General features: G+C 37.0%; 2 protein-coding genes across 4 annotated transcripts in view; one reads left to right on the top strand and one right to left on the bottom strand.

Moving 5' to 3' along the window:
• The window catches only part of tex10 (testis expressed 10), a 58,458-nt gene extending 52,157 nt beyond the window's left edge, over positions 1–6,301 (top strand). For all 3 annotated transcript variants that reach the window (XM_017704023.2, XM_037533844.1, XM_017704024.2), the window contains exons 13-16: positions 821–901; positions 1,007–1,176; positions 3,231–3,441; positions 6,079–6,301. In XM_017704023.2, coding sequence (XP_017559512.1) covers positions 821–901; positions 1,007–1,176; positions 3,231–3,441; positions 6,079–6,189 — 573 coding nt within the window. In that variant the 3' untranslated portion in view covers positions 6,190–6,301. The remainder of the gene's footprint in view (positions 1–820; positions 902–1,006; positions 1,177–3,230; positions 3,442–6,078) is intronic.
• Positions 6,302–7,798: 1,497 nt separating this feature from the next.
• Positions 7,799–13,607, bottom strand: part of invs (inversin) — a 55,551-nt gene continuing 49,742 nt past the window's right edge. The window contains exons 17-18 of the mRNA XM_017704021.2: positions 12,222–12,329; positions 7,799–10,189 (exon numbers count right to left, since the gene is read on the bottom strand). Coding sequence (XP_017559510.2) covers positions 10,071–10,189; positions 12,222–12,329 — 227 coding nt within the window. The 3' untranslated portion in view covers positions 7,799–10,070. The remainder of the gene's footprint in view (positions 10,190–12,221; positions 12,330–13,607) is intronic.

Genomic DNA, 13,607 nt, shown 5'->3' with positions numbered 1-13,607 from the left:
GTGTGTGTGTGTGTGTGTTTGTGTGTGTGTGTGTATCTCCACCATTATTCAGCGTCAAAGTGTTTGAACAGTAAAAATAATGCTTTAAAGCGTTATTGCACAATACTATACATATACAATACCAGTATACAGATTATGAAAAGAAACGAAGGAAAAAGATTCATCTTTAGGATTTATTGTGTTACAGTAATGAGAATTTGGTCCCTTAAATTGTTACTAAAAAGTATTTAAAATCAATTAAACCATTAATGTTTATTTTTATTTGTACAACATTTAGTTCCATCCACGCAAGCTATTTTGCTATAACATCATGTTTTTTTGTTTTTTATTTTCCAAAAATACTATCATTCTGCTGAGACGCCATTGCTAAGAAATGGCTTTGACAGCTGTAGGAGACGCTCAAGTCATTTGAACGTTTTTACTTCTTACTTTGTGCACAAACAGAAAATGGATGCTTTAACGACTACATTTGACCACCGATTTGGTCAGACTCTGAAGATGAGACTACACCATTCTTCTGTAACAGCTGTCGCCTGAAAAGTTTGCTCAGTAGTGATGACAGTTTGGGAATTTACTGTAAGGAGCTGGAGAACGAACTGCTGGCTGTGCAGCGAGTGAGCGGAGTTTGTTACTCTGGCATAGCAACAAACTGCTTGTTAAGGAACTATAATTTGGCAGAAGGAATTACTAACATTAAAACATATTAAATGCCACGTTCACTGCCCAATTTATTCATTTATAGCATGGCTTATGTTTTTATCTTTACTGTATTTGTCCTAGTTTACAGTTCATGATTAATGCTAATTATGTCTTTCTACAGGAGGTGTGTCACTGCTTGGAAACTTTGGGCTCACGGACTCAGTGCTTTGAAATACTACAAAATGCCATCGCCAAGAACCTTGTGAGTGACACTGTTAATGACTGGTTGATAATGACATCAAAGGATAAAAATGTTCTACACAGTGTCTGTTTTGACTTTTTTAACTATCTGTGTGCTCAACTACAGTGTGGGCTAGTGGTGGTGCCAGACTGTGTGTGTGCTGCAGTTCTAAGGTGTGTTCCGCGCCTGCTGGACCTCAACTTCCTGCCCAGCGACACACTCCTCCACTTCCTGTCCGACTGCTGCCTGAGCATGCTCAGTCTGCTGCTACAGCTTGAGCAAAGTGCCCGTAAGAGGTTCGTTCACACCCATGTCCATTCTTGCACATAATCACTGACCTTTCATGTAATAATTAACTTGCATGAAAGTTCAAGACCCATGCACCAAATTATACATTTTCTGTATTGCAATCAGGTTTTTATATACAGATGTATGTATTATATACAGTTGTAAAGTTGTAAACTGTATTATGTACAGTTGTAAAGTTTTTAACACTTCTGGTTAAATTACATGATTTGTTGATTTTCTAAGTACACATAAATAATATCCTCTATGGGAAACAAATTTAAATTCTGCTGTTGACTAAAAAAATTACAGCACATTACAGCATCTCAAATTGTAATTAAAGATTTCTTTCCAAGTTATTTCTTTCTAATTGTCCATTCATCAAGAAATGTCAATACAATGCGAAAACTGTTGTCAAGTTGCAAAAAAGTAAAAAAAAAAAAGTATATTTAAAAAAAATAAAATTGGGGGGGGTGCAAGTTTAACATACTGGAAAATTTTAAATATAAATATATATAAAATAAATAAATAATAAGTATATAAATAAATATATACAATATAAAATATGGCATAACATATTTGCATTTTGTTTTATTTTTTCTCCCAGTATATAAAATTCAGCAAATACATAGTAATTAAAATGTGCAAAGTTTGTTCTCTATAGAGGTTGTGCACCCACACCTTTGCATATGACTGCATGGAACAGATAATTCAGTGAGAAATCAAATTTGATAAAGAAATGGTGATGTTTTTGAAACCTTAGCTTGATTCAATAACATTTACTGCAGTAAAACAACCATGCTAAAGTGACTGGATATTACCATAGAGCAGTGAAGTTAGCTTTAGCTCTGGAACTTTAAAAGTAGAGAAAGTCCTTCTAATCCCTGTCTACAGCTGGGAAATAGAATCAGACAAAGGTAAACACTGTGTATATATTAAATAATATATACAGTGTTTACTACCCTTAAAATTCTATGTAAATTCTATGCTGACTTGGCTGCTTGTTATTTTTACGGTCATAAAAAAATTGCAGTATTTCATCTACAGTGTCCTGATGGTTAGTTGCCTGCAAGCTGTACCAGAAGCAGCTCATGAATGCACTTCTGCAGTAACATTATTAAATATTAAAAATGAAATATAATGTAATGTGTGATTTTGTTTTATTAAAGAATTTCAGTAAGACAGTCAATGTTTAGCCAGTGCATATATGTCTTCCATTATCACTTTTATTTATACAATGGCAGGTTAGCTCACTGAGACCACTGGGGTCTCAATTACCGTGGGGCACTGTACAACATATATTAAAAATACCTTACCATAATGTAGTAAACAGTAATAATAACAAATATACAAATCAACTAGACAATTAGAACAAGCAAAAAAATAACACAGGCATAAAATACATAGTATTACATCTACAACTCTGATTAACCAAATTGTTTAAAAGTATTTGTTTTATTTAAGTGCTCAGCTGAAAGTTGTTCCATGAGAATAATTTCCATAAGTGTTACATGAATGCTCTCTTACCAGATTCTGTAGATGAGTGGTACACTTAACACCAGCCACTCATATATCTAATATATATTTAATGTGTTCTAAATGTAAGTAAAGATGAAATATAGGGAAGCTTCTTTAACAGTGATTTATAAATAAAAACCAACAGATCCACTTCTTTCTTGTGCACAAAGATGACAAGTCAACTTAAACTAAACAACTAAAAATACAGGAGAAAGGTCAAAGTTGCAGAGGACCATTTTGGGGGTGTTGAAAGGGGTGATATAGTTAAACATATGGTTCTAATGGTTTTTAGATATCACCCAGGTCTGCTTTATACCCCATCAGTTAGCATCTTGTTATATTAGCCGTGTACCTCCAGTGACAAACTGAAGAAGCAAAAACAAAACGTCTTAACATCTTAGCCAATTGAATACATTTTTAATAAAGGGACAGTTGCATATATTTGATTCTGGCCATCCTGACTGAGTGCATTATTACCTGCATGATAGCTGTGGCAAAGCGCTGCAAGATGTTGAACAAAAAGGCCATTAAATTTTTTTCTCCACAGAGATGCAGTTTGGGAAGCATGTTTCGCTGCGCTGAGCACAGTGCCTCGGCTGTTGCGGTTGGTGCTGCAGTCCCTGCGTGTGTGTGAGCTGTCCGAGTCGGAGCTCCCCCTGCTGGCTCAGATCCTCTCGCTGCTCCTGCAGCACACGCAGCTCCGCAACCACATGGCTGCCAACAGCGCCCTGCTGCAGACCATCATACAGGACCTGACGGTAGTACAGCTGCACGCTTAAAGGCTGACTTATACTTCTGCATGTTTACAGATGTGCTCTGCAGATCCAGTGTGCTTGGACGTAACTTTGACATGTAAATGTAGCGGTTGGTATAGTGTAGTAGTTAACACCTTTGCCTTCTGCTCTGCAGACTGGGGTTCTGTCCCCTGCCTGGGCAAGCACCCTACACTATATATCAATAAAAGTCCTTGGGCAAGACTCCTAACACGACCTTTGCCTACCCATGTAAAATGATCAAATTGTAAGTTGCTGTGGATAAGAACGTCTGCCAAATGCCATAAATGTAAATGTACAATAGGAAGCGTTCTTCAAGAGATCTTGAGTCTCCGTCATCACTCAGCAAGATGCCAAGCCAATGTGGGCATCTGTTAGCTGATGTGATAGAATTGATATTTAGCATTCTCCTCCAAGTGTGTTGATGCTGCAATGATGTTCCATTAGTAGCAATTAGAAAGATGTGGTTCTGAGGAATAGCTTTCACCCTGGTAGCATTGTGTGATCAGGGAGACTCAGCCAGAGGCAAAGTCGAAGAGTGGAAGGAATAAAGTAATGAAGCATGGCCACCCTTCTGACAACCCCAGTTAGTTATAAGGCATCACTTATGCTTTATTGTGGAAATCTGCCATCAGGGTTGCTGTCAGCTATGGGAGTCTGATGATGCTGCATTTAATATTTAGCATATGTTGCTAGGCTAACTGGCTTAGCAAAGAGGAGAGTGAATGTGCACTGGCGTCCCTTCAGCAGTAAGACTTCCTTGCAACCGGTTGAACAAAGTTGCTGCTACTTTTAAAACAAGGAGGAACCAAATTTGTTTTTTGTTCTTTTGTTCTTCTGGTACAATATCTGTGAACATCTTTCACCTGAGTAAAAATTAATTTGTGTGGTATGTACACAGAAGAAATAACACATTTGTCGTTTTAATACACTAAAGTTATTTTATTAATTTTTTTCTTAGTGCTATCTGAATAGAATCCCTGGGGCTTACCTGGCTACATCATTCTAGAAGTTCTAGCTATACCTAGCTACCAAAGAACAACCAAATAGGGGGCAATGTCACATTTAATCAAACCAAAAACAAATGAAGAAACCTATAAACAGCAGTTTGTTTCCTTCCCTGGAAAATGTAGTGCTGCACTGTAGTAAAGAGAGAATGGATAGAAGAAGCCAAATATTCATTGTCATGATAAAAGAGGACACCTTCTTGTTAGTTTCAATCCATTTTGGAGTGGTTGCTACCCTGTAAAACTCCTGGACATTTCATCAGTGGCTCAATTTTTTTTACTGAATTTGGTAAATGGGTAGCTGTGCTCATGATGCAGTCTAAGGTAGTGCCTAAACAGGTCACTAACAGCGACTGTTGAGGGTAATCTGAACTAATCAGTCCTGTTCTATGTATATAAATGGTTTGACTGAATAAAAATACAGTTCAAACTTCATAAAAATGTACTTATATTTGGGATATTTTGTTTCAGGACCTTTTTCTCTGAATAGGTAACCAAATTCCAGAAAAATCCTGGATGGGACGAACCTTCATTGTGACTAAAATGGATCCTTACCCCCTCATCAGTACTGAGCTACAGAGCAGAGAGTTATTCAGTTTATTAAAAGTAGTAAGAATTTAAACAGCTGTTTCTGAACAGGCAAAACAAATACCTCAATCCGTATAGCTTACGATTTGCACCGCTACTTGGTTGTAGAGAATCCTGGAATCTGCAGTTGAGGCATGTTAGAAGATTCCTTCTCTCACACGCAGAAATGCAAATTACTGCCATTCTAAAGCTCATTGAAAGACGTAGTCTTAAATTCTAAACATTTTTGTTTGCTTTTATTATTATGAGCCATACAAATACATGCTTACTAAAATATTTATCTTGCATTTTGGTCATATTATTTTTGAAACAAAATAATTATCATAGTTGTCCCTTTAACAATCAGTGTTATTTTTGGGACATTGTGAATTCCAAAAAGATATAGCAATATAAGGTTTTTATGAATGTTTTTATCATATGGTTTTGCATCTTGGGTACAACCCCAACACCAATTCCCTGCTCAACCAATTCGCATTTGCATCACGCACTGCACCATAGACTCACAAAATATGTAGATGAAATTTAAGGTGCTGTGTGTTTTGTTTGCTGTGATTACTTTTAAATCCCTTCTCTGCATCTCTTTATCTTTTTCAAATATGTTGACAGAAGTCTAAATCAACCGTAATAAGAGCTAACTGCACCAAAGTATCCCACTTTACTGTTCATAGGGGTAATAAAAACAATGTGTGTGCAATAACTCCGTGGGACACCAATTTAAATAATTTAACTGCTTTATAGTAGATGTTTCATATTTACTATCACATTCACCGCCACTTTACTATATTCATAAGTACTTAAATCTCGTGTATATTTTGCAAATTTATCTTTATCTTGTTTTAAATTATTAAAGTGTTTATTCTTTTACGTAAATGGCTGTACTGTAACAACTGCAATTTCCCTCTGGGATCAATAAAGGAATCTGAATCTTTAAACAACAAATTTAAATATATAGAAAAACTGCACAAAAATTGTAGTAACTGAGCTGGATTCAGTCAGTGTCTGAAATTGTGTTGTATGTTTTCCACAGCGCTTCTCTGGGGGTGAGAGTCGGGAGCAGTGGCTGACTGACCTGCTCTACTGCTACAGTGTGACCATGTCCACTCACCGAGCCAACATGGCCACCAGGGACATCTACTAAGCAGTACTGGGATTCAGTGTTTTTCCTCTCAGTCTCTTTAGTCTATTCTTTTGATTTTCAAATTTTTTTAATATGGGGGAAAAAAATAAACCTGTTGTGATAATTACTTCAACACAGTGTTCCTGATTTCTTTCTTGTTTTCTTTATTAGCAAAAAAATGTGTTTACTTATACAGGTTAAAATAGTAATACACAAGCGATGTGCTAATGATTGCTTAGCAACCGCTCGACGACCAGTCCTTTTAATGATCCTCAGAGTATACAATGACAAATTGGTTGCTTCAAAGAGGTTGTTGCAGACTGACTAGAAATGTTCATGACCAGATGTAAACCTCAAAACTGCTATGAGGTTGATGAAGCTGTGTGTGCTTGGTCTGGTTGTGAGTGTTGTGAGTGACTGAGCCTTTCATATCATCCATGGTGGCTGCTTTGTTGAAGTTTCCAGCTCAAGCACCAACAATGGTTCCTTTCCTTTACATCCAGTATGAGGTATCTTTCACTGTTTCACTATGGCATGTATGTCAAAAATGAATAGAAAAAAACATAAAAGATTGTACATGTCCATGGGTATTAGGCACCCTTATAACACACATCTGGAAAACCTGATATTAAGCTCTTAAAGAAATGCTTAATTGCCACAGATAATTTACCTGTACTTAGAACAGCAAACGTGTGTCTTGAAACACATTTATATACACACCGTATGTCCAAAAGTTTTCAAACACCTGCCTGTCTCCCTTTGCTGCAGTAATGGCCTCTAATCTTCTTGCAAGGCTTTGTTCTAAATGTTGGTATGTTGCTGTGAGGATTTGTTTGCATTCAACCACAACAGCATTCATGAGGTCAAATATTGATACTGGAGGATGCAGGATCTGGATCACTCCAACTCATCCCAAAGGCAATGAATGTTGCTTTATCACTTTAGAGAATGCTGTTCCACTGCTCCAGAGCCCACTGCAGGGGGGCTTTATAACCCTCTAGCGGACATTGGGCATTGGGTGTGAGGCTCACGTACAGCTGCCCTAGAGTGATCCATTCCATTAGCAGTTCTGAGTTCTCTTTTTCCATATAAAAAGTCTTCCATTATATGTGCATTTCAAGTTTATTTTATTTTTATGATTATGATTATTATTTTTATTATGTGCTATCAAGCCATCAAATTCGGCCAGTTAGTGTTTCTCCAGAATATCTTGTATCCTGTTTGGGTCTTTAGGCCATTTTGTGTCAGTTTTTTTTAATAACAGTGCAAAAAGCAAAATGCTTTAGCACCTTTTTGAGTCAGTATTACAGTACATTTATTATGTACAGAGAAACGTCAAAATTATTGTCTGTGACCATGTGAGAAGCAACATATTGCGATCCTGTTGAATTCTGTTGGAGTATTCTTTTAAAGGCAATATTGGGAAAACCAACATGATAAAAAGCTCTTAAAGAAATGCTCCAATGTTTGATAACCATAGACAATAATATAAAAACACATTTACAATTTTACGTCAATGTCCAAGTGAAGCTGAAGCATTCTATTGTAAATGTTGGGTCACATTTTAGATGTATTTATTTTTATTATATTATTAAGTATCCTCAAGTCAATTCCACTCCTGGCAACCATATGGTTTTTTGAATGTCCTTTACTCTATTTGGACTCTTTGTCATGTCAGTTTTTTTTTAATATAAGTGATTGACTTCTGCCATGTTTTGAGTAAACGGGTCTTCAATCCCTTTACTATGTACAGGAAAACATGTAAAAATTATTGTCTGTGGTAACTGACAGTATAATACAGATACATATGGAGGTTAGATTGAATCCCGCTGGAGTATTCCTTTAAAAGTCCGTACTTATCCTTGTATATCATTCGCCATTATGGCACATATGAAAGACCAACATTACAAAAAACTTCTAAAATGCAGTACCTGTCCGCGAATAATAAAAAGATGATAAACTAAAAAAGAAGCATATGTAGAATAAATAAGGGCACAGAATAAAATTGTGAACAATATGTGTAAACACTTTTAAAGATATAAATAAAACATATGAGCCATTTTTTGTTCTCAGTGAACATGGAGCCAAGATACAAGCAAGGCTGCATTCAATTTCCAATATTAAATTAAAAAGAAAGGTTTTGCAAAGCCTCTATTGTAGAGCAAGAAACTGGGGTGATTTCCATGGGTGGTTATTATATTCTGCCTGTTTTCAATTGTGTGTTCGTGTTGTAGTGTCTTGGTGTGTAGTGAGTGCACCCATGCAGGTGGTCTTGTTATATCAGGAGTATGTCACCTCTATGACAGGTGTATAACCTGACGATGACAGAACGAAAGGTTATCTCATGCATATGCTGTGTTTGTGGGCTTAACCTTTAACCTATGTGGTCGTCAGTGGCAACAGAGGTTTGGCATAGAAATCTGGATGCTGGCCATGTTCCATCTTAGTCATAGTTGGTTAAGAGTAACACTGAAAATGTGATCAGCATATGCTTGTTTGCACATGCAATTTAAAAATGGCGTAGCTCACTTGTTCATTGCTCCATATTATGATTGTGATGCACCTTGCAATATTTTATTGTGCAGAAATCAGAGACCCCCCTTCACTTATTTAATTTCTATGTACAAGTTATTCATTTTTCATTGTCAGGAACAAAAAATGAAAACATTTCACAGAAAATTAAACAGAAGCTTCAACAATTTTACATACATACTTCTATAAACCAGTGTTTAGTGTGTCTACCTTTTGCCTTTATTATAGCCTCCATTTGTTTTGTGAGACTTGTTTTCAGTTTTCCAAATACATATTTAGGGATATATTTCCAAACCCAAACAGATTCAGTGACATTGAGGTGTGGACTGTTCAGTCCAGTTGTTCTGAGAACACCAGCAGCTTCTTTGTTTTTGATTTGCAAATTTTGCTCTTTTATCCGTTTCCTTTTCTCTTGACAACTACACATTCTTTCAAACCCATAGTGTTCAGTTGTCTTTGCATAGTGGAAGGATGGACAGAAACTCCTGTGGATTTTCTCAGATCAGAAGCAAGAGTGGAGCTTGATTTTCTCAAAGATGAATGCTTCAAGTACTGTTTATTTGGTGGTGACTGTAGCACTTTTTGAGTTAAGGAAATTCCAGTTTTTTCCCCCAATTACTTTTCTATGACCTTCCCATTCATTATGGCTTATATTATCAGAAATGTCTCTTGAAAAATGAATAACTCTGCTGTTTTGAAATTAATGAAATGAAAGCTGGGTTCTGACTTTTGCACAGTACTTTATATTACAAATGCAGTAGTGAATCAATACTGTGACATGCCTAAAGACTGGCCTGCATTATTAGTGAAATGATTTGTTGGATACCTTGTGGAATTGTGGAACTGACATTGTGTTTAGTCAGGATGTTCACAACACAGTTTTAAAAAAAAAACACTGACTGGTTAGATGGCTTATTTGCATATCGTAGCCTTCTATGATATCAATATTGCAAAGGCCAAAATTGTATATTAATGATTAACAGTTGATACATGTTATGACAGTAGCTGGAAATATGGAGTACTGAAGGCTGTTTTTCATTACAGTTTTAAATAAAAGTGCATCATAATTCTTGTTCAAATGTTTGCTTTTGCAATTTGTGAAGGGTTTAGGTAACATGTAACACTGAGGTCTGTCCTTTAACGTCCGACCCAAGACCCTGTTTCCTGTCCCAGATAAATAAATAAGCAGGTATGTATGATTTTCAGGATTATTTTGTGGGTTTAGTGTTTGCATGTATGTCAGTTGTTGGTTTCAGTTTGTGGTAGGGGAATGTGGTAATGTGTTGCTCAATCGTTTTGTGTATATATTTAGTGTATGTTGTCCAGTTATTGGTACACTGTGTGATGTGTGTATGATGGGGGAGGGTCTTTCATTCCTTGGTTCTGTTGTGACTGCTCTTGCTGCTGGCACTCTGAGGCCGTAAGTGATAGGAAAACTGTTTGGCTTGACTCAAAGAGTCCAGCAAGTGCACACACTCCATACCGCTCACTGAGGGGAGAACAAACATACACAGAAAGCCTGTAAGTCATAACATATTCACATAAATTGAAGCTGTTTAAAAATAATAATATAGATAGTGAGAAAATAAGGAGCCTCATTATCAGCCGCAATGACATTTTGGTATTTTAACAGTTTTGGCTATGCAGGATATCCAGTACCACTTTAAAATAATACCACTCTTATGAAGGGTTTGTGAATTGTTTACATGGAGTTTATGAAAGGTCATTAATTCTGTCATAAACATCTTATAACTACTTAGTAGTGATTTATAACACAAAAATGGGCAACAGTGACCTGTTGTTTGGCAAATAGTGAGCCCAAATTCATATATACTGTTAAACCTCAGATCTTGCTGGTAACTTCTATTACCTTGTCTTCTCCATCAATAATAGCAATAACCTGTCAGCTTCATCAGATATTCATATTCATCACACATAACAGGTCACTGCTGCCCTTTTTCATTTGTGTTATGACTGCTTATTAGTGATTTATAAGATGTTTATGACTCAATGTGACCAGTACGGCATCACTTAGCCAAGCAGCTAACCTCATAGTTTGTAAGTTGGATGACCTACCATCAATAATAAAGGCACAACAGTAAAATAGTTTTGCCTACTAATACAGCTTCCCAACTGACTGCATATTGTAATGTCCCTCTTTCAAAAGTGCCTTAAGCCAGTAGGGAAAATATGTTAAAACGGTGGCACTTGCACACGGCTAAAATTGGCATTTCCTTTATTCTGGTTCTTCAGTGCTGCTATACAAAGTCCCACCCCTTCAGAGGTCAGAGCAAAGGCAACATTGGTCGAAGATGTAATGAAGTTGACCAAAGTTTTCCTCTAAACAATGTTTTGCAAACAAAATTTAATTGCTTTTTGGGTTAGCAACGTAAAACCCCTCATCATGGTGAATTCCTTTAAAATGAATGCACTTTTGCTTGCTATATTTCCCTGGCTAAAAACATGTTGGCTGTAAGACATGATCTGTACCTGATCATGTGGTTGATTTACTGATTCATTGTGTTTTAGGTGTATGTGTTTTTAGGTGACTTAATACACTGTACTGAAAGAATGATAACTGAACTTATACATATCTGTAATCTTTTTCTGTAAAATATTTCCATATATGGCTCAGTTTAGATTAGTCATTTGGCTTAAAGGTATATTTCACCATTTTGCAACCAAAATCTATAGCATAAAGATGATTACTATGGACAAAGACATCCTTATACTTGGTAAAAGAACAAAAAACACATTATACTTATATACTTATAATGAAAGCCAATGGATAATGCATGTATTCCAAACTACACAGGCATTCTTAAACGGCCTTGTGACCAGGTTGCCGGTTTGATCCTCTGAGCCGACAGCATATGACTGAAGTGCCCTTGAGCACCTATCCCCCAACTGCTCCCTGGGTTCTGTGGATAGGGTTCCGCTCCAGGCAAGTGTGCTCACTGCCCCCTAGTGTATATGTTCAGTAGTTTGTATGTGCTGTTTTACTGCACGGATGGGTAAAATGTGAAGGTGAAGTTTCCCCACTGTGGGACCAATAAGAGTCACGTAATGTTAATCTTGTATTAAATAACACCCATCCACTGAACACGTCACTATAGGTTAGAGTGGAATCTGATTGGTAGTGAGCGCCCAACACTGGCCTATCATTGAGAGATCACGAATTGGATCCCACAGCCATCTGTAGCCAAGAGAACCTTCTTTCTCCCACATCACTGATCACTGATGCTAGCTAGCCAACATGAGTGTCTGGTAGGTGACATCACATCCAATGATGTCCTGTTTGAAAAGATGTGGTGGTGACACACAATTCTCAGAGAAAGCATGTGTTAGCCTTTACCCTCCAAGCTTGGTAGTATTATGTAACTGGGGGAGACAAAGCTTGTAGGTGGACATGGCAAAGACTATTTTAGGCAGAAAACTCATTGCCACAGTTGCTTGAAAACAGAGATTGTTTTATTGTTATATTGTTGTGTATTTGTGTACTTATGTAAATTTCCACTCACGTTGTTTGTTGGTCTTAAGTGATAGGTCCAGCTGTAGTTGACTCTGGCTGTGTGTATTAAGAGCAGACACAGTTCTGAGAGAGCGTCCCCTTTTGGCCTGGGCTCCACCTGTATAGGATAAAGTCCAGATATGGGGTCAAAAGTAAGTTCTTACGCAAATGTACTTACATGTGACACACTTGTGAGGCATTAGGCAAACACTTAAGAAGATTTGTGTTTGTGTATGTGTGTGCTTCCAATTTGACTGAGCATTAGAGTTGTGAAAGACTGGGAAGGTGTGTGTGCATAGGAAGACAGCTCGACATTCCATCTGACAGCGATGAACTTTTCAAGCAGAGCGACTGTCAGGGAAGAGGGGCAGAGAAGAGAGTGTGTGTGTGTGTGTGTGTGTGTGTCTCTACCTTGCTCAGCCATCATCACCTGTTCATGTCTGTGAAGGTCAGCTGCATTAACTGAGTCGAAACTCCACCTTATCTACTGATATGAAAGTGTGTGAGATTATAAGATGGTGGAATGCTGCATCAAAATGCAACACCTGGACTGTATTTATGGAGCGTCTAAAGATTGGTCTCAGAATTCAAACATAAACATGCTCTTTAGCACAGTACACAGGGCAGAGATTTTTTTTATTAAGCATCATACTCCTACTCTTCTCAAAATGAGTAGTGTCCTGACTTATGAGCAATTATACAGGAGAAAGTCAGACACCACACTTTCATTTATTAATTTTAAAGTTCAAGTTCTCTTTTTTTTCAGAAAAAAAATCTAATTGTTTAGATTATAATATAGCTTCCATCATTTTCACGAGGCCTGCTTACAGTTTTTCCAAAGAAGTTTGCGGGTATAGTTTTCCACGTCACCAAAGTTTAGCCTTAGAAGTGGATTACATTTTGTGCTTCTCACAATCCAAGTAATTCACACTTACTATGATGCTGAGGTCCATTGTTTTTAGAACACCAGCAGCTTCTTTGATTGATTAGTATGTGTGCTTTGGGGTGTTATCTTGCTGTTTTTTTCCACTCAAATGTTTTCCATATAGAACTGCATGATATGGCCTTTTGCAGTGAAAGTGCAAATTTAGACCTTTAGGGTTAGAAGACCCCCTAGACCCAGGTAAAAAGGCCTTCTTTAACTTATTATGTCCATATATCATTTACTCTTCATTATAAAGATACTGACAAGCTAGCATTAGTGTAGCATGTTAGCACTAGCTGTAGCAATCATTAGCTAGAATTATGCAATATTTCAGCTATATTGCTGAAGATGAGTTTCTACACATTTTGTAGTTCAGAAGAATGACCTGTCTAATACTCATTTGTACTTACCAGTTCAAAGGCAAATGCTACTGCTTTGTTTAAACTGTTATTACTATTATTATGAGAGGCT

Source organism: Pygocentrus nattereri, chromosome 24 (assembly GCF_015220715.1).
Source record: "Pygocentrus nattereri isolate fPygNat1 chromosome 24, fPygNat1.pri, whole genome shotgun sequence".
Taxonomy (NCBI): Eukaryota; Metazoa; Chordata; class Actinopteri; order Characiformes; family Serrasalmidae; genus Pygocentrus; species Pygocentrus nattereri.
The sequence above is the reverse complement of the archived record's forward strand: the minus strand, read 5'-3'. Positions and strand labels throughout refer to the sequence as shown.